At 47.8% G+C, this 21,102-nt stretch overlaps 2 protein-coding genes across 4 annotated transcripts in view; both read right to left on the minus strand.

Annotated features, from left to right (window-relative positions):
- Positions 1–4,514, minus strand: part of CLASP1 (cytoplasmic linker associated protein 1) — a 189,358-nt gene extending 184,844 nt beyond the window's left edge. For 2 of the 3 annotated variants that reach the window (XM_049804241.1, XM_049804231.1), the window contains exon 1: positions 4,408–4,514. The gene's annotated coding sequence lies outside the window, so the exon portion shown is untranslated. Of the gene's footprint in view, positions 1–3,672; positions 3,806–4,407 lie in introns of those variants that run through there. The other variant, XM_049804222.1, reaches the window with a different exon arrangement.
- Positions 4,515–16,193: 11,679 nt separating this feature from the next.
- Positions 16,194–20,997, minus strand: NIFK (nucleolar protein interacting with the FHA domain of MKI67). Its single transcript, XM_049806459.1, is given in 7 exon segments — positions 16,194–16,581; positions 16,584–16,734; positions 17,931–18,011; positions 18,715–18,926; positions 19,634–19,742; positions 20,599–20,724; positions 20,833–20,997. Coding segments are annotated over 7 exon segments (873 nt in total). The 5' UTR covers positions 20,980–20,997; the 3' UTR covers positions 16,194–16,534.
- Positions 20,998–21,102: the final 105 nt, after the last annotated feature.

Consider the following 21,102-nt stretch of genomic DNA (forward strand, 5'->3'; position numbering starts at 1 on the left):
ACATCCAATTCCAAGACAATGATTTACACGCATACTTGTGACAAGAAGTCAGGCCAAGATGCTGCCAGTATGAAAACCAGTCAGACACCCAAAACTGAACAAGACAGGAACTCGGGTAGGAGCCTATAACAGACTGGCTGTGGGATGCAATAGCAGCAGTTTGTAAGTCAACAGTTTTGGAATAAGTTTATTTTCTTGGTCTCTCTTCAACCTTCCCAGCTAATGTCCAGCTCTTCCTCCTTGACTCTAACCACAAACTTGTCTGCATGACAAAATAGGGCCCTTTGCCTACCCCTGTTCTCCAGGGCTGCCAGCCCTCATGGAAACTGTTGGCCAAGGACAGGAGAACTCTCAGTAGCAGCTGGATTTCAACTGCTGACAGGGGCCAGCAGAAACCAGCACCTAGGACCAGTTCAGCTCCAGGGAGGAGAAGGAGGGTTAGCTTCTACGCTCAGGCATAAGCAGATTCTATTCAGCCTGGTATTTGCAACCACACATGAGCGGATGGCCAAAGAAATCCCTCACCACAGGCAGCAAGGGATTGCAGAAAGCCACCACTATGCTTAAGATTTATAAAACGGTGGGTGGAGGGAGCACAGGACAATGAGGAGCAGAAAGGGGTTTTTGTTTGACAATACCATGAATTTGGCCAAACTCTAGTGCAGTTAAAAGGCTGCTAGGCTAAGAAACCACCTGCAATGTAACAGGCGGAGAGACATACCTGCAATTCCTCCCTTCTGCTCAGCATCACTTTGAAACACGGGTCAGAATCTGACTCCATTTTGATCAGATCTTTGCCTCAGCAAATCATTGTTGGTTCAATTTGGCTTTCTGAAATATCTTGGAATCTAAAGCATCTACAAGTAAAGTGCAGAGAGGGCCCCAGCTTAAACCTGAAACACAGAAACACTGTACCCAGGACTGGCCTGGTTAGGCTGTTTATCCTATTATTTTGCTGGCAGGGGAAACAAATTAGAGATTTTTAAATCTGCCCACTCACTTCCAATAAACTAATGATGATGACGCTTTTCTAACAATTAATTTTGCTGCTCCTACTTGGCATATTGTTTCTAGAAGCAGAATGGACATCTCCCTCCTTGCAGAGCCAAACGTGCAGAGATTTGATTAAGTGACAGAACAGGAAACCAGATAAACTCAAACACTAACCATGAATTGAGATCAAACCTCTTGGAGAGCACCTGGACCCTCTCAGACCACAAAACCCATTTGTTGCCCTCCTAAAACTTGAACAGTTACAACTCCATCCAGTTCATTTGGGTTTGGGGTTTTTTTTGTGCAAGAGTGCTAGTGCTGCCAAAGAGAGGAGAAAGTGATCTCTCATGTTTATGACAGAGCCAAACACTAGTGCAGCACAGAATGCCAAGGAACTTGCGTGTGTTTAGCTCTTCAGTATCCTGCTGCACAAAGCTCTTAACTAACTCACATCAGGCTTTCAGACAGCTTTGATGACTGATAACATGTTGGTCCAATAGACAAATATCCAAAACACTGAGGGAGGTCTAAAGAAACATGCAATGCAAACTTAGAAATTAATAGACAAAACCAGTCTATTTTATTCACTCAGCTGAGAGACCTTTATATACTTGCCAGCATTTTCTTTAATGCATTGGCGAGCACTGTTTGAAGGTGCACTGGCACTGTCAGCATCCAGGAGGAAGCTTCCATTACAACTGCCAGCTGAGGAGGCATTAAGAGCAGCAAGCCCGATTCAGAGGCACACCAACAAGATTTCCAGCCCTAGTCTAGGCAAGGCCCAAGATAATGAGAGATTCAGGGTGACACACAAGCTTGATCCAAAGTCATCTGAGGCCAGAATGGTCCCTGTAATGGCACTCCGCAAGCTTCAAAGCCACATTACTCTCACAAAAATCTGCATGTATGTTGAAATGGGGAGGTACATGCAGGGGAGGTCATTACTTTATCCATTTGAACATTTTATGTCCAGCCTCTTTCACACTTCACTTCTTGTTGAAGGCAAGATCTAGCTCCTCATGTTGTAAATCACTACAGAAGTGGCCAGACTTGCTGCCAGCTCTCATCTTCTAACAAGCAACAGCCCCAACCAAATTGCCTGATGGATAGGGAAGGATTGACTAACATATGGGAGAAACAGATAAATCATTTCACTTTGAGTTTTGCTGTTTAAATATCTGGTTTTCATAACACTTAAGTTGTAGCTCAGATTTAAGATTCCTACAGAACTTTGAAGATGACTGGACAACTAGCTCATTTGATCATAGGCGCTCTCTGCAATTGTCCCTCTAGGGAATGTCACACAAAATAGAGAAACTTTTCCATCCCCCAAGCATGCTGCTGCCTCACTTTTAGCACTGTATATTATCAGCCAAGTGAAGCAAGGCCAAAGTGTTTAACTTCATGGTATTTTTCTTCTTGAAACAAACTTTTGAAGCTGTCTGATCATTTCCAAGGACTTCACAAAAATGTTGCAGGCATCAGTGTGAAAAAAAAAAATCCATTTATGCTGGCAGCAATTTTTTTAAAAATTAAACAAGTGTGACTGTAAAATACAGAGAGGATCACCTATGGTAGTCATTACTCTGTCCCTCTTGTAACTTCCAGGCTTCAGTCCCACTGACAGGGTTCAACAGAGAAAACAAGCAAAAGCTGGACTTTGCCAAGCCCAGGACTGCAGCACAAAGGCTTGTTCCACACAGCAAGCTACGCTGCCACGTGAAGGAAGACCCTGAATGTGACAGTACTGCAGTTCCATCCTGCACTTGGTGTAGTCCTTTGCTCTAGCGAAAGCTCACCACTATTGGAAGCTCTCAAACATATCCAGCTGCAGCCTCCTTCTCCAGTTGCAAACCTCTTTTAAAGCCAGTTCAGAATCCCACACAGAAGCAAACAGTTGCACTTCTAATGCCTTTGCAAGATCTAATTTGAGAACTACCGATCTAAATGGTGGACTTCAGGTGTTATCAGGTATCAAGCGGCAATACTTCAGTTTGTCTTCAACAGCACCTAGGTGGCATCAAGAGGAGCATGCAATGGAGATGCAACTGCTCAAAAAGATGCAGAGAAACGGTCTGCAGTAATCGGCATCAAAATGGACTCCAATATATGGCCTGAGATGCTGGCACAAGCACTGGTGTGGAGAGCATATCTCTTCCCCACCAACGCCGGCTTGGCACACACTTCTTTGCTTAACCCTCGCCTCCTTTACTAAACACTGACTTATGAACTAAGCCTGCAAGGGACAGAGAGAGATCAGAACAACCCTCACACTTGGGAAGTCTCTGCTCTACTCCACCACAGGCTTCCCATACAACCTTGAGCTTGTCAGCCTGCCTCAGTTTCCCACCTCCTTCTCAAGAAGCTATGCAGGGGGGTGGGGAAAGAAGCAGCTTTTACCTTCCTCACAGATACCTGAGGATACATACCTTTAAAATACCTTAAGCGTAGCCCACACAGGCCTGTATAAACATACTGACAAATAACTGCATTTTATTTACTTAGATCCCGCATCTCTCCGAAGCATTTTTTTGCAGCATTTGTCTAATGACGATCCACCCCTTTGTATAGTCACAAGCTTCCAGCCCTCACCCAACTTGCGTTAAAAATTCTGCTAGAAGTAAACGAAGTAAAGCACGGCACGTGCACAAAAGGGCCAAATGCAAGAGCTGAACCCACCCAAACCACACGACGGTTTTAAAAATACAGCAGCCTCGAGACGTTATCATAATCCTGCACCGCTGAGCGAACGCGACGCGGCCGCACTTCTCCTCCCGTCGCTGACCAAGCGTCTGTCCTAGCGGGGACCCTCCAAGGGGCCTCTGCCCTGCGACCGCCCGAGCACCGCCGCCTCCCCGCGCCGCAGGGCCGGCTGGCCCCCGGCTGCCGCTGCTCGGCGGCCCCGCTCCCACCGGGCGGCACGGCCCCAAGCCCTGCTCGCAAAGGAGCCCACGCCGCCGCCCCCGAGGGGGAGCCGGGGCCGGCCGCCCCCCGCGGCTCGCTGACCCCCCGCAGCCCCGGCGGGCTGCCCGCGCCCAGCGGTCCCCAGGGGCGAGGAGGCCGAGGGGCGCCTCCGCGCCAGCCGTTAGGCCCCGGCAGCCCCCGGCTCCTGCTGCGGCCGTTACGCCGCCGGACCGTGCCGCCCTCCCCTCCTCTCCCCGCCGACAAACCACACCGCCGGGCGACCCGGAGCTGCGCTCCCGCCCGGTGCGGCGGGCGGGCCGGCCCCGGCGGCGCCCACCCCACCCCGCCCCGCTCCCCTCCCCTCCCGGCCGCGCTCCCCGCCGTCACCCAGCGGCGGCACCACACAAAGCCCCCGGCCGCGCTTCTCCCTCCCTCCCTCCCTCCCTCTCCCCCGCCCCGGTGCGGCGGCCCGGCCCTCCCCGACCGGCGCGGTACCGGCGCAGGCGCTACCTGTCGGGCGCGGCGCGGGAGGCGGCGGCGGCGGCGGGGCGGGGGCCGGACGGCGGTCAGTGCCGGCGGCGGCGCCCGCTGCGCTGCATGGCTGCGCCCGCCCCGCTGCCACGGGAAGAATGGGAGCCAGCGCGCATGCGCCACCCGCACCCCCTCCACGCCGGCGCGTCACCGCCCCGCGCCTCTAGAAGGCTCCCGGGCCAGCAGCACGCATGCGCGCAAGGATGCGCATACGCACTCCCCCGCCCAGCACGTACCATAGAGTGTGGGGCGAAGGCTAGAGAAAACGTGCCTCCCGCGGTTCTCTATGGTAGGTGGCGAGGGGGAAGCCCCCCCCCCCCCCCCGGCACTGAGGCGGTGAGGTCAGTGTGCGCGGTGCGCGTGCGCAAGGGCGGCACCGCCCCGCCGCGGCCGTTACGGGCGGGCTCGGTCGCCATGGCAACACCGCCCGCGCGGCGGGAGCCGTTGGGGCTGACGGGGCCGCCGGGCGGTTTGCTGTGAGAAGGCAGACAAACGTTTTTCTAGGCACAGCGGGGCAAGGGGAGGCTCAAAACCGCGTCCCGACTGATCTGCCCCTGCAGAAGGCTTCAGGGAGTACACTGCTCCTGGCTTGGTCGGCCCCACTTGTGAGAAGCTTCGATGTTTTGAGAGGAGTTCCTGATGTTGGGCAAGCAGAGCGTGGGGGCTAAGTGCCGCCGTGTGGAAAGAAGCCTGAAGCGGCCTGTCAGTGCACAGTCCCTCCTTCTAATGATTCCCTATTGAGGGAAACTGAGTTTTGTGCAGTCTTAGTAGTTAAAAAGCTGCATTTAAAAAGCAACTAATTCTTTCTCCTAAACAGAATGAGTTGCAGCGCTCCTCCAATACGACTGAGGTGAAAACAGGAAACAAACTCCCTGTGCATGGGATCTTTACCAAGACATGTTTGACCATCTTCTTCCCTAGGCTTAGGTCTGCTTCTCTCATGTTGGTTGTAGGGAACCTTCGTTTCACCTCAAGCACTGCCAGCTGTCCTCATCCTCTGAGCTGCAGAAAGCAGCTGACCCCCCATAAGGTGGTGTAACATTGTGATTTCCAACAATTCCATGGTTTCAGCCATCAAAACAGTTCATGTGGAAGAAATAGATTCTTTTCAGTCATAACTTCTTGAAATAATAATGCCCTTCTTCATGCCTTACGGTTTTGGCACAGGAATGGCTTTTGGCAAGACCCCTCCAAATAACACTGAATTTGCTAATTTGTTCTTTTCCACCATCAGGTTCCAGAGCAATTCGTAACTGCTGCTATGCATGAAGGAATCGGCATAGGTCGAATGTAAAAAGTGGAACACGCTGCACAGATGTCAAGAGAAAGCTGGGGATATTAGTGCTTAACAGGATGCCAGCTCTGTGTAAACTGAAAGCAGGTAATTACAAACCAGCTTTAGAAATTACTGTGGTTCTCACCCCCCAGGCAGTAGCTAATCTCCTGAGAGCCCTAACTGGCTAAGTACTACCCACGGTAGAGACACAACAGCTCTGCTTTACCTACTGTGGTTTTCCTGTCCCCACATTACTATCCATATGCGCTCAGAGGAGGGACAGCCCCTGTGCTGAATGCTCTCCCTTCCTAGTTGGGCAGTTCTGCAACCAGGACTCCAGTCATTTGCCCTTCTCTCGTTTTGCAGACTCCTAACAGCAGCTGATGACAGGGTAGGATCATCAGTGCATTAACAAAGCACTGATCATTCCACTTCAGCTGAATCTGTTAGAACTATAGGCAAAGTTTTCTCAAGAGAGTCTAGACAGTTCCTCTCTGCTACCTAAAATACCATCACATTCCATTTTGAGCAAGAAAATGAGATAAAAATGAACAAATAGTTCTAAGTTAACCAAGTTATGATGAGCAATATTTCATTTAGCTTTAGTAAGAAATCAGTAATTGTGTATCACACATTTGCTGTGAATTCATTCTCTTCAGTGTTACAATAAAGAGGCATTTACCTTGGAAATCTCTCAATACTACCTTCTGATATAATTGGGTGTTTGCCCTTTTTTTCATAGATTCTTACACTTCTGGTGATTTTAAGGTCACTGTTTGGCAGTCTAAAGCTTCATAAAGAAATGCTGACAGATGCAGGTGGCTTGGGTTTTAAATACTATTTTTTTTCCCCCTCCTTGAAAAAACTTGCACAGAAAATGTGATTTTTATTTCCTCTTTTGTTGCAAGACTTCAAGTGACAACGCACAAAACTTAGAAGCTTCCTCACTGTGAAATTAACAGATAGACTGTGGCCACAGTCTTTGTGCACTTTCTTCACATTTTTATTGTAGAACAGGTAGAGTCTCTGCACAGAAATTAATTTCTCGGTCATTTAATCAGCTCTAATGTTTTGATTTTTTCTGTTATTACATGACCATTTCCTTGGCTCCCTGCAGAGACTTTTAGAACAGTTTATGTCTGTATTTTTAAGATCATCAAATTGCTCCATCAGCAGCAGCACTAATGATGCCTGGTTTCCTACAGATCTGTGTTCTTTGTCCCTCTAATCCGCCTTGCTCTCTCAGCAGCCCTACCTTCCTTTGTGTGTCCTGTGGCACACCCTCTAAGGAGACACAGGCAGCAGCACGAGGTGCGGTTAGTCCAGGGCTGTGTACATGTGCAGATTGACCAGCAGGCTGCTGCCAGAGGAATCACACCGTGCCTGAGGTCCCTCCTGCCTTCCCCTGAGGCTGGCAATGATTATGTCTCTCCTCCAGTTCTCATGAAACTTGAGATTCTTTCCTCCTCCCTAAATGTTGAGAAGGAAAAAAGGAGGGGGGCTAGCCTGACAACTGAAGAGACGTAGACAGACAGACAGACTGATCACATAAGCCTCATTTTCATTAGGAACAGAAGTCTAAAATACATTGTAACCTGCAGGTTTTCTTCAAACTGCTTAAAAGTAGGTGGTGAAGACACTGTTCCGATTCTTGCCCTTTAGGTTTCTTAAAATTAGTCGCTACTGCCTATAGTATTGCACTATATCACACACTACATTGCACACTTCAGCCTGCTTTCTCTAATAGAACACTGTCCTTTCATGGAATTATATTTTTTTTTATTAGCTTTCTTTTAGAGTCTCACAGCATCTCAGTATTCTTTAATTCTGCTCAGAGGAGGCTCTGGGTTATACTGTGCAGTCCATCAACTTTCACAGGGATGTCAATCTGCATTAGTTCTAGCACCATCTACAACAGACCGGTGCCTCCATTGCCTGTGACAGTTCTCAATGGAAACCCACCACGAAGGAAAGTCCGGATACCCCAAGGGCAATCAGATCCAAGTTTCTGGATGGAATCAAATCTGCAGACACCTCAGCTTTCCAAAATCATTGTTAGGTAACGACTGTGCTATTTCTAACTAGTCCTTGGGGATTCATCCTGGGGTGCAGAAAGGACGCTCTAAATGAAGGGAACAGCAGTAATTACTGGAGGAGCTGCTACCATCACACATGAGTGCATGACAAGGACTTCACTACCAGTGGCGTAACAGCAGGCATTTTGCGTTACCCTTATAAATAACGTACCTAAATAAAGGTACTTCTTACCACGCTCTCATTTCTGAAAGATCTGCATTTACTTACCAATCTTGCACGTGGATCGCCAGCACAGGCCAGACTAGTGCAGCAGAAAGGTAGGAAAATCTGTCTCCTGAGAGGATACTCTTCCCAGTGAAGCAGTGCATACCTCTTTAATCACTCCACCTGCAAAGTACACTGTTCCCTGCTTGTTGAGAAAGGTCTGGTTTGTCATGAGTAGGAGGTATGTGCCTATACACGTGCAAAATAAAGCACAGTCCATTGCAAGATGAAACAGGAGATCAGCTTACGGTCACCTGAAGTGAGGGCCCAGAAAGCTGTAAGGAAAGGCAAAGTAAAGCCAGAAAGCTTTTTTAAAATAAAGGAATGTACAGATATTCTAGCTTTCATTTACCAACACTGCTCTTTCAAACAAAAACACACCAATAAAACAGAATTAGTGGGGAGCAGAGGGATGGATTGGGAGGGAGAGAGGCTCTATTTCAGTAGAAACACTGACTATACCCAAGTGACCTGCTCCTCCCCTTTCCTTCAGGCCCTTTTGCAAAATGTCTGCTCAGGAATCTGAGGGCCTAGTGCTCCAAGGAGAAATGTATTCATTTATGAATGACAGTATGATGATGTAGTTTCCCATGACAGCAGAGGTAGCAGTCTCAAAGCCTGGCTGTCCCTTGTTTGCTTCCCTGGAGCTAAGTACACTGCCATGCAGACTTAGAAAGCCACATTTCCTTTATGTGCTGTCCCAAGTTGACTACTTGCCTTACTAAGGGGGAGAACAACTTCACTTGACTTGATGTAGCACTGTATCTCTCCCTCTGCCATCTCCTGGCCCTGACATCTCCCGCACACGTCACCTGAACAGACTTGTGCAGTGCTAAGGAGAAGGCTGGATTGCTCCTGGCACAAAGATAACTAACATGGGCCAACATGAGGTGAAGCCCAAGTACCCAGCTGCTGAGTGCTGTTGATCCTGCTCTGGCACAGGCTCCCTGTGTGACTCACCTCCTCTACCCCTCACTTAGCTTAACTGTGAAACAGGGAACAAACTCCTTCTCCACACTGCATGAGAACCAACACTTGAAACAGGGAAAGCACTAGCTACCTCACATCAACATTAAATTTAATAATTCCTCGTTCTTTCCTTTGCACATGACAGTTGTCACAGCCCCAGATTCGAGCACTTTCAGCTCAGACAATATGCTCCTGCACTGCTATCTTTAATTGGCACTTTCCTGCCAAGCCTCAGCGTTTTGCATCGGGCTTTTTCCACGTGAGAGCTGCCACAAACAAAGCAGCCCGCTGACCCACTTAACTCCCACGTGAAGGCACATGAAGCTTCGCTTCGGTCACCAAACAGAAAAGAAAATGCAAAAGCAGAAGGTTTTGATTAAAGGGAAGTGAGCAAATGGCTTCAAGGTTCATCGTATGCACATGGGCACGTCTGCCTGTGTTCACTCCTTGCCGAAATTTGGCCACCCAGGGAGAAACACCACATAGAAAGCAGGCAGTCCTCATGCAGTGTGAATTGGGTTTGATTTGAGATTTCCTGTTGGCATGAAAGTCCTGTGAGCCATGCGACATCCCCATGGGCCTCTTGCTCTGACCTGGAGTGACTGCCTCCAGGGAGACAGGGGACAAACAGACAGTTCATTCTCCCTGGCCAAAACGTCAAGGAAGGTACCAATTAGTGTTAATTGTGGCGTTGTGACTGGAGGCTGAGGAGAAACCCCCCAAAACTGAGCACAGGCTACTGGCAACAGCTTTCCACCCCTTCTGACCCAAGCTAGGTTTAATGCAGTAGCCTAGAAGATCTCTAGTCTTAACGAGGCATAGGCATGAGGTCTTGTATTTGCATCAGAGACCGTATTTTTCCTGGCTGCCCCCCCAGGACTCTGAGAAGAGACTTTACAGGTCAAACTAACAGGAGTCCTATTTTTGCCTTGCACTTAAATTTACATTAAACATTTCAGTCCCATTTCCTCTTACCTCGTAATTCCCCATTTACACTCTTTCAAATGGATTTACCTCTTCCTGTGCTTGTTCTCAATAGTCATCTGCTGTTATTTTATATAGTTATCTGGGTTATTTTATCTTTTCTTTCCACCACCCAAACACTTACAACTATGCTCACATCTCTTTTTTTTTTTTTTTTTTTTTTTAAAACTTGCACATCACACATCCACATACCTTAGCAGCATGGATTCTTTTAATCTTTGAAAAACATTTCCTTTTTATCCTCACCCAAATATTAAGCCAACTGGAAAGTGACACATCAAGGTTAGGAATGCAGTCTGCTCCTGACAAGGAAAAAATGCTGAGCTTTGCAAGAGAGGCTAAGTGGATTAAGATCCTTTTTAAAGATTAGGTCACCCTTCACCCCCAAATGCAGATTTCTGCTGAAATTAATGGAAGCTCTTACAAAATGCAACGGGAGGGCTGACACTGAACAGCAACACAGCAAACATACCGGCAGCCCACTCAACACCAATTGTCCAAATCACCGACTCCAAATGGTTCTTAACAACTGACTGAATCTATACTACATATTAACACGGCAGGATTTCATCTTGTAAAATTATGAGCCGATGGGGAAAAAAAGCTGAGCTAGCAGTTCTCAGGATAAAAACTTGGGCTGTGATTCATCTGATGTGGCTGCATTGATGTTACACCAATGGACAGGTTTGCCTGAGGAGAATCCATACTGCCTCTGAAACTTGTGCTTTGCACTTGCATAGCTCCTGCCAGCCCAGTCACAAAGCTCTGGCAGCTCCAGCAGCTCCAAACCTGGATGGTTTGTTTTTCAGGATACAAATCAATAGAATGCACTTTAAGCATTGTCCAGCTAATAAACCGCAAACATCATGTCTTTGTGTGGGATAGCTGAGGGAAAAGCCTTATAGATTTATCTTACATTTCCTCTGCCCATTGCTTCTGGGAAGATGGAGCCAGGCCTTCTAACAGACAGACCTGCAGCGCAGCCCAGCACCTGAAAGTCCTACTGGATCCTTCCCAGCTCTCACATCAACATTAGTAAAAGTCCTGCAGGTGACAAAGCAGCTGTGCTGCTGCTGCACAACTGGCACAGGCCCCTGCTCGCTCCCCACCACACGACTGCCTTCTGCAGGGCATGCTGGCGAGAAACAGTAATTCTGAGTACACCCAGCAAGCAAGACGGAGAGGCAAGGTACTGCCTTCATTCTCAAAATGGTGCAACACTTTCAGCCTTGCAAAGCCACCCTGACAGAAGTAACTCTACTTCCCTACTCGTTTTAAAGAAACCAATACACGTGCAAGCTGGGTGGCTGTGCAAGCACTTGCGGTAAACTGGCAGCAATGCCAACCTGCGGAGAGAGCAGCCTGATTTCCATGTCTGTACCTGCTTACCAAGCCGTCTGTCTCAGTCAGCACTGGAAAAATGCACTGAAAAAAAACCCAGGACTTTCCAGAATCACTATGCTAAAAACCAGTTTTATTTGTTTTTCTCCTCCTTGTTCTTTAAAACAATAAGTTTCAAATCCAGGCCAGGCCCTAGACTCCCAAATGATGGGTCAAGTGCAAGGCTGAACATGCAGCCACAGAAAGGAGGTGACCCCAGTGCCCACGGCTCAATGCAGACACCCATCTTGCTGTCCCAAAGTCCTGCAGCATTCATCCTCACAATCCTGCCTGCTCTCTTCAGCACCATTTGAAGACAATTATAAAGCAGCATTTTCTCCCCTGACTGGAGCTAAGACTTGTGTAGAAGCTTCTCTGTAGCTTACCCTTTCCCAGCACAGAACCACCACATAGTTACTGGCCAAAGACACTCAGGTGTGCAATCAGTCCAAGCCTCCCAGGACAGCCAGCATCTCTGTCCCTGCCATATGCTTAATTAATGCTGGGTGGGAGAAGTGATGAGAGGCCTCACTGCACCCTGCATGGGAGAAAATGTTTCACTTTAGCAATTCTCACTCATGCAGTTAAACATTTCCTCAGCTCGCTCTGACAGCTGCTGGCCTTGGGCAGGGAGGGATGTGCCTGGATTAGCGGTGCCAGGCAGCAGCCTGACACACGGAACAGCCCTCCCCAACATCTCCCGCGTATCCCTGGCCAAGAATGTGCAGATTATTGCAGCCTGGAGTTGGACGTTTCAAGGCTTTGTGGGTTACATTGTAAACTCTGGAAAACAGGATGTGTTTGAACAGCATCTTGGACAATGAAGGGGTCTGGTCCAAGAGGAGGACTTATGGGTATTCCTGGAAAACACCTGATAGAGATCACATCCACTGCACTCCTGTTATCCGCTTGTCCGGCTTTCACCTGCAACACACTGCCCAGGACAGGGATATGCAGAGCACCTCACACAACACAGCCCTACCCTGGCCGGCTGCGTGGCACAAGCAAAGCAAGAACCAAACAGCCCAGCGCTCCGAAGGGGAAGTTGGGAGAGGAGGAATTTGCTAGAGCTACTCTCTGCCTCATTGGAGCTTTACTTGGAGATGAGAGGACATCACCCCTCAGAGCCACACACAAGTCCTCCCTTGCACCCCAAGCCATTTGCAGACAGGTTTTAGTCTTGTTCCTCGGGGCTGCAGCCATTTTAAAAGCCAGGTATGCAAGCAAACAGGCTCGTTAAGGGCAAGCGCAAGTGTCACTTGCCCAGCCTGCTCTCCTCCTCCACTCCATGAGCAAGCACTGACACTTGGACAATGGTTCGCAGCACACTCCTGACGCACTGTGCAGCCTGGGCATCTAACAACACATCTAACAGACAAAACAAGTAAGAAAAACATCTAACTGCATCTTTAATTTAGAGCAGACTAACACTGCCAAATTCGCCAATGCCTTTTTCTCTAGAGGTGAGCTTTGGCTTCATCATTCCTTTCTCCCCTCTGTTTTGCAGCCAATTCTGCCTTTCCCATCCATGCCTCCCCCCATCCCATTCCTCTTTTACTTCCAGTGCCTTCACGTGCTGGGAAATGCTGCACACTCCTAAGCCCAGCTCCCCTTCCAGCAAGACAGAGAAATCAGAATAAACATGTGTAAACTAGCAGACACTGCTAGCACTTAAGTGTTTCTGAAGCTTGAAAACAGTACCACATACATAAGGTGTTCAGTAAACCAGGTCCACAAAGTCACTCATTAAAGGCAGAGAGCTTGCCAGTTATGCCTTGAAACCAAAGTCCCAACACTCCTAGCATCCAGTAAAAACAACTCACAGCCTGCCCTAAAATCAGTGGCCATGAGGCTTGTGTTTTTCCAAGATGAATGAACAAATGACTGGAGAGCTGAGAAATAAAAATCAGTGCAAGGACTGAGGCATAACTCATGACACAGCACGTCTGTCCATTTGCTACGGAAACTATGTTTGGCAAGTATCAGGTGTCTGAATTTCTGCTTATGTACATCTCCCAGGACAGCAGTATATTAATAACACAGGCAGCCTAAAAACAGAAGCTATCACCAAGAAAAGCTACCCTTTGCTGAGAGTCCCTTGCTGTAGCCTGGGTATTGTTGTTGTGCTTTACTCAAACAGCACAGAATTTTGTTTCCTTGCTTTTCGGATTTGCCGTCTAAGCTGATCTCAATTGAAGGAAGACCAGTAAACAAAAGGAAGGGAAAGGAAAATTACAGCAGGAAGCAAACGTTATTGTAAGCACAGCTTTCTTGAACGTCTTCCCATCACGGCTCACGCTGCCATGTAAATATGGAGAGCGAGCAGGGTGCTAGCTTAAAGGCACAAACCTTTTCAAGAGATCTGCAGAAGCCCAAGTCCCTGGGAACTCATGCAGCTCCACAGGATAGCCCAGGCACGGCAAGTAGCATGAACAGAAGCCACAGAGTCAAACACAGAAGAAAGCAGCAAGCAGACACAGGCAGAACACGGGGCACAGAGGGAAGCACAGTAACAGAAGCAGAGTAGGAAGAAAGCAACACCAGGTTCAAAATGCAGGCCATGGGGTTGGAATGGGAAGCATAGGAAGAGAGCTGCTCAGGCTTCAGTGAACTGCACTGGAAAGGTTACTTTAGATAAACTAAGTTTTCTTAAGAGCAGCTTTAACTCAACAGCCTTGGAAGGAGTATTTGTGGCAGCACCAAGGAAATGGGCATATTTGATTAAGATCCATACCAGGTTTCTCCCATATTCTTAAATCATGTTAGAGATGCGTTAGTCACACCAGTGCAGCCAGTCACTCCAAACAACCTGGACTCGGCAGGCTTCTTTCTAAACCTGGGAGGTCATTTCCCAGGAAACGTTGTGCCGCGTTTGTCAGAGGGCAGCGTGTCCTCACACAGCTGAAGTGTGCTGCCCCCCGGTGTCAGACTGTGCAGCCACATTTCCAGTTCTTGACACAACAGCCATCCTTATCTGCACCACACAAAGTTAGGAACATGGATTTTAAAAGAAAACTATCCATTCTGGGCAGATGCATTTTGCTTCTCTTCTGCTGCTCTCTGCTGTATGAAGTCGAGGTAGAAAAGTTTTTTTCAGAGCTGCATGTCAGTCACTAACAGATAAGCAATTTCTGCCAACCACTCTGATCACATTTATCTCAAACCTTAGCTGAGGATGTGTTTTCCACGGGTTTGAGGTGCAAACGTTACCTGTTTCACATCAAATAATGCACAGAGAAGAAAGCCTGCAGATGCACACAGCAACACTGCTACTAAAAGTCAGGGACTGTCAGTGACCATTGGGCTGGTCAACAGATTTCTCTAGCCTGCCTAAGATGACAAGCATTTGATATAGACCCACTCATCCAAGTGGCTTCCCCAACAGTTTAGAGCAACAAAGGAGAATGATCTAATTTGAGTCACCAAGAGAATGTCATTACGATCACATGATTATTCAAGTGATCAGGCCAGATAGGACAGAATTAGCCAGGCCAATGGTTCAGATTTCTCTGCCAGGAGTCTGAGTCTTAAAATAGCCAAGGCACTATTGCCAGCCACCTACCTGAACAGCCGGTTATTATCACCTGCGCTTTCCTCTGAAACCTTCTGCCAAGCCTGACCTACAGCCAACAGCAGTAGAGAGTGTTTCATCTCAGACAGTAGAAGATCAAGACTAAATGCATGCCACAAAACCCAAACTGGAATTTCTGCAGGTCTCAGATCTGCAATATAATCCAAATTCCAATTGCACAGTCAAACTGCATCTTCAAATGGGACTGGCTATCTGCAGTCAGCTACGACAGGCTATGTCACAACAAGACTAAATCCTGACACACAACAAAAAGCTACACTCAATTCTCTGAACTCGTACTACTGTTAACAAAACCCTGCCTTCCCATTCCTGGCTCACCCACCCAGAGGCTTATCACAATATTGCGATGTGCTTATCACCCCCTGAAGCAGAAATCCTTGCTTCATGCAAGCAGTGAAACTAAAATACAGTGACAAGATACTGCAGGCCCCAAAGGACAACAGAACTCCTAATACAACCCAGACTGCATCTTCTCAAAAAGCCTTGCTCACTCCGAGAACAGCTGCACATAAGCTACTTTTCACCATTTGTTCCTCTCCACAGTTCAGCAAGAAGTCCCCCTAAAAGCAGCCACACTTTGCAAGTCCTCGAGCACTTTCTGAACCAGGCAACAGCATATTTATGGCACACAAAACCCCAGAGAATTACTAAGTTACCTTTGCCTGGTCAGCCCAGAGGTAAAGCGATACATCAGTACGTGCACACCTGGAACCTCTGCAGCGCGAAATGCCTTTCACACAAGTGCGCAAGGAAAAGCGTAGCTGTGACTCTGGCTAACCCACCAGCCAACAGAACGGTCACCCTACATCCTCCACAGTAGGCTACACTCTCAAACACAAATCTTTTGCCTGCATAAGGAAAGGAATGGGAATCTTGAACGCAAGTGACTTCAGCCATCTTCCTCCGTCTCTTCTCACCACCCTCCTAATCCCAGTCCTTTCCAAGTCCTCCTCCACAACGACCCTACATCCTGTCAAAGGCCAAGTTTCCCAGTCACTGCTGAAAGGCACTGGCTTGCTCAGGTAGCGTGGTATTCTGCCTCTGCCCTAGACAGTACAGGCAGATCTTGACTGATCACAAACAGGAGATGAAATTCAAGATATGTCTTCCTTGGGGAAAAAAATCCCGCACCTTCTATTTGTCCAACTATGTGAGAACTTGCACAAAACGCAGACATTCAGTTAAACAGAAGAACCACTACAAAGAGCCAACACAGTTGTAAAATGGTTAATTTTTTTTTTTTTTTATAACCTGTCATTAATGAGAAACGTAAGATACAGCCCGCATCAGCAAATTCTGAATGGACAGCCTCACATTTTCTTTCAGAACAGTGAGTGATAGAGCCAAGATACAGAATTAACTGAAGGTTCTGGCACGACTGTAGGCGTGTTACAGCACGGGCGCTTGTGAGCACAAAGTGAAGAACATCTTCAAAGGCAGAGAAGACCATAGGCCCCCTGATGTCTAAGCAGGAGGGGGAGGATTTGTGAATAGAATCCTTGCCTAGGAAAAGTTGAAACAGTCTAGTCAAGACGAACTGAGCCAGGGCAGCAGAACCACTAGAAGCTCCACCTCACCAGTTTCTGAGCTGAGGAAAAACACAGCTACAGCCACCAAAATTCTAAGCCTATTTCTGTTTCTTCAGGTTCGGTCTTTTTCTTGGATGTTTCTTTGGTCTCTGCACAGCATTCTTAACACTGGCAGGAGGCAGTCTGAGAGTTATTTCATTGTCCTCTGCTTCATCATCCACCTGAGAACCCTTCCGGCGCTCGAGCACTGTTGGAGTACAGACTGGAGTAGGATCCTGAAGAGATCAGAAAAATATGATTCATTGCAAAGCATCTGCCAGAGAAAAGTCACTGCCTCTGTGGTACCACAAGGCACCTCAGTCCAGCTCTCCTTCAGAACTTCCATGTTAGGGAAAATTGTTTTCTTGTTATAACTAACTATTTTTGTAGACGGTATTTCTTCAGACAAAAGTGTCATCTTCAAAAAAGCGTATGTGAAAGGCAAGTGTAAATTAAATCACATTTTCTAACACATCATTATGCACATTTTCTTTCTAAACTTTGTATTTCCTGACTCAAAGCACTAAGAAAGCCAAGAGAAAAAGAATCAGGTTTAAAAAAAAGTGTATTTGAGACTGGCATACAGAAATGCCACACTCAGGCCCAAAACTGAGCTGAAACATCCCAGCTTCATTCTCTCAGTGAGTTCTCAGAACTCAGTTGACTGAATGTATGAGTTATCCTGTCTTGCTCACAACCAGCCCTGTCCCAATTATCACAAGTAAATCCAGTAGCATTAAAAAAAAAAAAACTCACAACAGTGATAAAAAAAACCAGAAATGTTAATACCTGACAGACTTTTCAGCCCTGATGGCCTGAGCTTTCCATTCATCCTACTGCTAGTTTTAGCTGGCCTTAGTTTTCAAAATACTGGAATACCATCCCAGGACACCACGAGGGGGGAGGAGGGACAGTATAGTATGTAAATGGAGAGAGACAACACTAGACTGTGTTAACAGTTCAACTTCTTTTTTGTCAAAGCAGGCTGGTATTATAACGTAGCGCAGACCAACAGGAGGATGCCAGCAAGATCATTTTGTACCAGCTTAAAGCACAGGTGTTTAGGTGACTGTCCCCAGCACCCTGTGTTTCTTCAGCCTCCAGTTAGTGTGGCATAGCAGAGACTGACAGCAGATACATTGCTGCCTGGACACATCTCGGGACAAGCACTGCTAGTTTTAACACGCTGAGCAGAAGCCTTTGCTCCCAAATACTCCCACAAGAGAAAGAACTGAGAGGAACCAACCACCCTCCCCTGCTCAAGAGTGTTAATCTGTCTCAAAGGCGCTACTTTTGGCATAAAAATCTCTCGAGCAAATACCTTCTGGGTATTGAAATTAACATAAAGAAACCAGCTACAGACCTGAAACATCTGCCCCAGTGTGAACGGTGGGGCGTGGTGCTGGGCACCACCAGGACTGTTCGGTCTTACCTGGCTGCTCAAAGAAATGTTCAGTTTTGACTTCTTGGATGTTTTAACTTTTTTTCTCTTTATGGAAAGCTCCTGTGCAGCCTAGGAAGCAAGACAGATTGGGTGGATCACTACAAACTTCCTTGTGTGAAGATGCAAACAGTCATTTAACGGTCTATTAGGTTTCTTTGCTTCATAACTACAAAATCTTTGCTACAGCAATTAGGTTTGAATTAATAAAATGACTTACAGTGCCACAGAGGTGATCTGGTTTGAATAAAAGCACCCAAAGCAATGCAAAAAAAAGCTGCTACTGTGCATTTTTAAAAAATACCATGTTACACAGTATTGCTTAAAATTCAACTACTTCACCCAAGCACTCTGCAAACAAGCAACATGCTTGCTTAACATAGGCAGGGTCAATGGATGGAAGCTCTAGTCTTGGGACCTGCCTTCAAATACCTACCCTGCCAAAGCCTCCCCCCACAGGGCGTGGGCAAAGCCCCTGTCACTCTTCCATGATCTGCAGACAAACATGAAAACCACAGAATATCCAACTGTTCACACTAACAGAAGAAAAGGAACATCTTCCCTTTGCTGATACTTATTTACTCTCTAAAAGTACACCTACACATACATACAGCACAACCCAGCAACAGCACTACACTAATTTCCAGGAGGTAAGTCTCCCTGGTGCTCCAACTCTTTCACCAGTTCCACACAAAACACACAATTTTCTCGTATTTAGCACAACCTTAGAAACATGTTGTGCATAAAACACTCATTGAAACGATGCCAAACTTACAAATCCTGGGAAGTCATAATTGAACCCCTTTTCAGCCAGCCTCTTCCGTAAAAGTCTCTCCTTTCGCAGCAGTCGCTTTGTCATCTTTGCCTTCTGAACAAGTGAACGTATCCTATTGTACCGCCTGACTGCTGGCTGAGAAGGCTTCCGAAATATTTTGTCACTGTTTTTGAAGAGGTTTTCATGGACCCTTTCAGGAGATATGAACTGACCTGTATGATAAACATATGACATCAAGTTATAGCAGAGCTACTCTTCTCACCAAATGTACTCGCATAATGCAATTTGGTTCTTATTATAACATTATCCACTGCTACAGCAGAGCAATATTATGGCATTTTATGAACACAGAGGATTCAAAGCAACCAAATACTCATTAGTAAGAGAAATTATAATGGATGGATGGAAGAAAAGAATGCTTTTTCAGTTTCACCCAGAAAACAGAGAAATTTGTTTTTCAAAAGTTGATGCATATATAGCTCATAATCCCTTACAAAGCAAGTGTTACTGTCACCATGTCTGAGCAACTCGCTCATTTAATTAATCTTTTAATCGAAAAAGCCCTTTATGTCTAACTACACAGACAGGAGCTGCAACAGTTACAAATGACAAAGAATATCCATGTTAAAAGAACTGCTTCCACAGCAAACCCCACTGCTCCCTGAGACCTCATGTTATGCGATTACACAACCAGCATTATCAGCCTAGAAGAAAAACAGCAGCAGCAACCAAAAGGCTGCTGAGGATGTTCTTTACACATGAAGAAAAGGAAGACAAGGTCAGCCTCACAGAAAACCCTTTTGGGACAAAACTTTGTAAAAAAACCCCTAAGATTCTCCAAACAGTCCAAAAAAACCCACAAAAGTAATTATGAATTCCCTTTGCACGTTAGAGGACTTACCCTTCAGCTTATACTTACACTTTAGCAGTCTTTCAGAAAACAGGTAGTTGTTCATTGTGTCTGCAACAATCTTAGCCACGTCATCGGATTCGAACTCTATAAATCCGTAGCCTTTGCTAGCTCCAGTCTGCAAGCAGCAACAGAATGAAATCTGAAACAACGCTTCAATAATTGAAGAACCGTATTAAAATAATTATTTTTGCTTCCAAAGCCATAGCCCCTTCTCAGCTAAACAGGAGTAATTTCATTTTCAGTGAAATCATGAAAAGCACCAGATCTAGCCCTAAATTGGTACGGCGTTACTCGTAGTTACACATTTGCGTATGAAACAAACCGCTCACCAATACCTATTTGTTAAATAAAAGCTGCCCTGCATTGCTGCTGTTCTGTTGTTGTTACAAAGCTTATACACCAACATTATAAGGCAATTATCCATCCAGAAATAAGAAGTTAAATTTGTTGAGCACAAATGAACAAGAAAGCTAAAAGAGTCTCTTCCGTGACAGTTCACGTTCTACCTTGAATTAGTGTGTTCTGCCAACGCTTCTCACGTGAGTGTATCTACTTACGGGGAAAAAAGGGGCTACGTTAGTTAACTGTCGCTGAAGCTGCCTATTTGCAGTCCAGTCCAGAGCGCACGCTGTCCACCTGCCCGACAGTCGCTTTGCAAGTCTTGAGACAAGCACGGTGCCCCCCTCCGCCCACGCCGGAGACTGCAACGAGGTTTTCCCCGACGGCGGAGCAGCAGGCAGCGGGGCAACGACAGACGGAGCCGCCGACGGCTCCGGAGGGAGGAGCTCGCTCCGCGCACCCACCCCGCGGGCTGCGTATGCGAGGCAGACGCCTCAGAGGCGGGGACCGCACGGCCGAAGGCGCACGGCCCGGCGGCGGCAGCGGCAGCAGCAGCAGGGAGCAAACGGACACGTTCGGACGCGCCCGGGTCTGTCTCCCGGCGAGCGGCGGGGGCCGGGCCGGGGTTTTACCTTCTTACTCCTCGAGAGCCGGAGCCGCTTCACCGTCCCGAACTGCTCGAAGTACTCGTACATCTGCGGCTCGCAGAGCCCCCGCGGGAGGTGCCCCACGTACACCACTCCCGGCGTCAGCTCCTCCTGCGGGGCGCAAGGCGAAAGGCCGCGTCAGGCCGGGCACGGAAAGGCCGGGCCGGGCCGAGCCGAGCCGGGCCGGGCCGCCCCCGCCCCGGACGGAGCCCCGCTCACCTTGGCCGCCCGGTTGCTGCGGACCCGCTGCACCTTCTGCTGGAACTCGCGCTGCAGCCGCGGCTCCAAGGCCAGGAACGACGGTGCCGGTGCCGATGCCGGTACCGGCGCGGCCGCCTCCGCCGCCACGGCCTCGGCCGCCGCCATGCTGCGCTCACCGCCACCGGAAGCGCGTCAGTCCCCTCGCACGCGGTCTGGCGCGGCGGCAAGGGCGCGCAGGCGCAGAGCGGCGCGGCGCTGTCTCCTAGCAACGGGGCACGGCGCTGCCCA

The sequence above is a fragment of the Accipiter gentilis genome, chromosome 1, assembly GCF_929443795.1.
Source record: "Accipiter gentilis chromosome 1, bAccGen1.1, whole genome shotgun sequence".
Lineage (NCBI taxonomy): Eukaryota > Metazoa > Chordata > Aves > Accipitriformes > Accipitridae > Astur > Astur gentilis.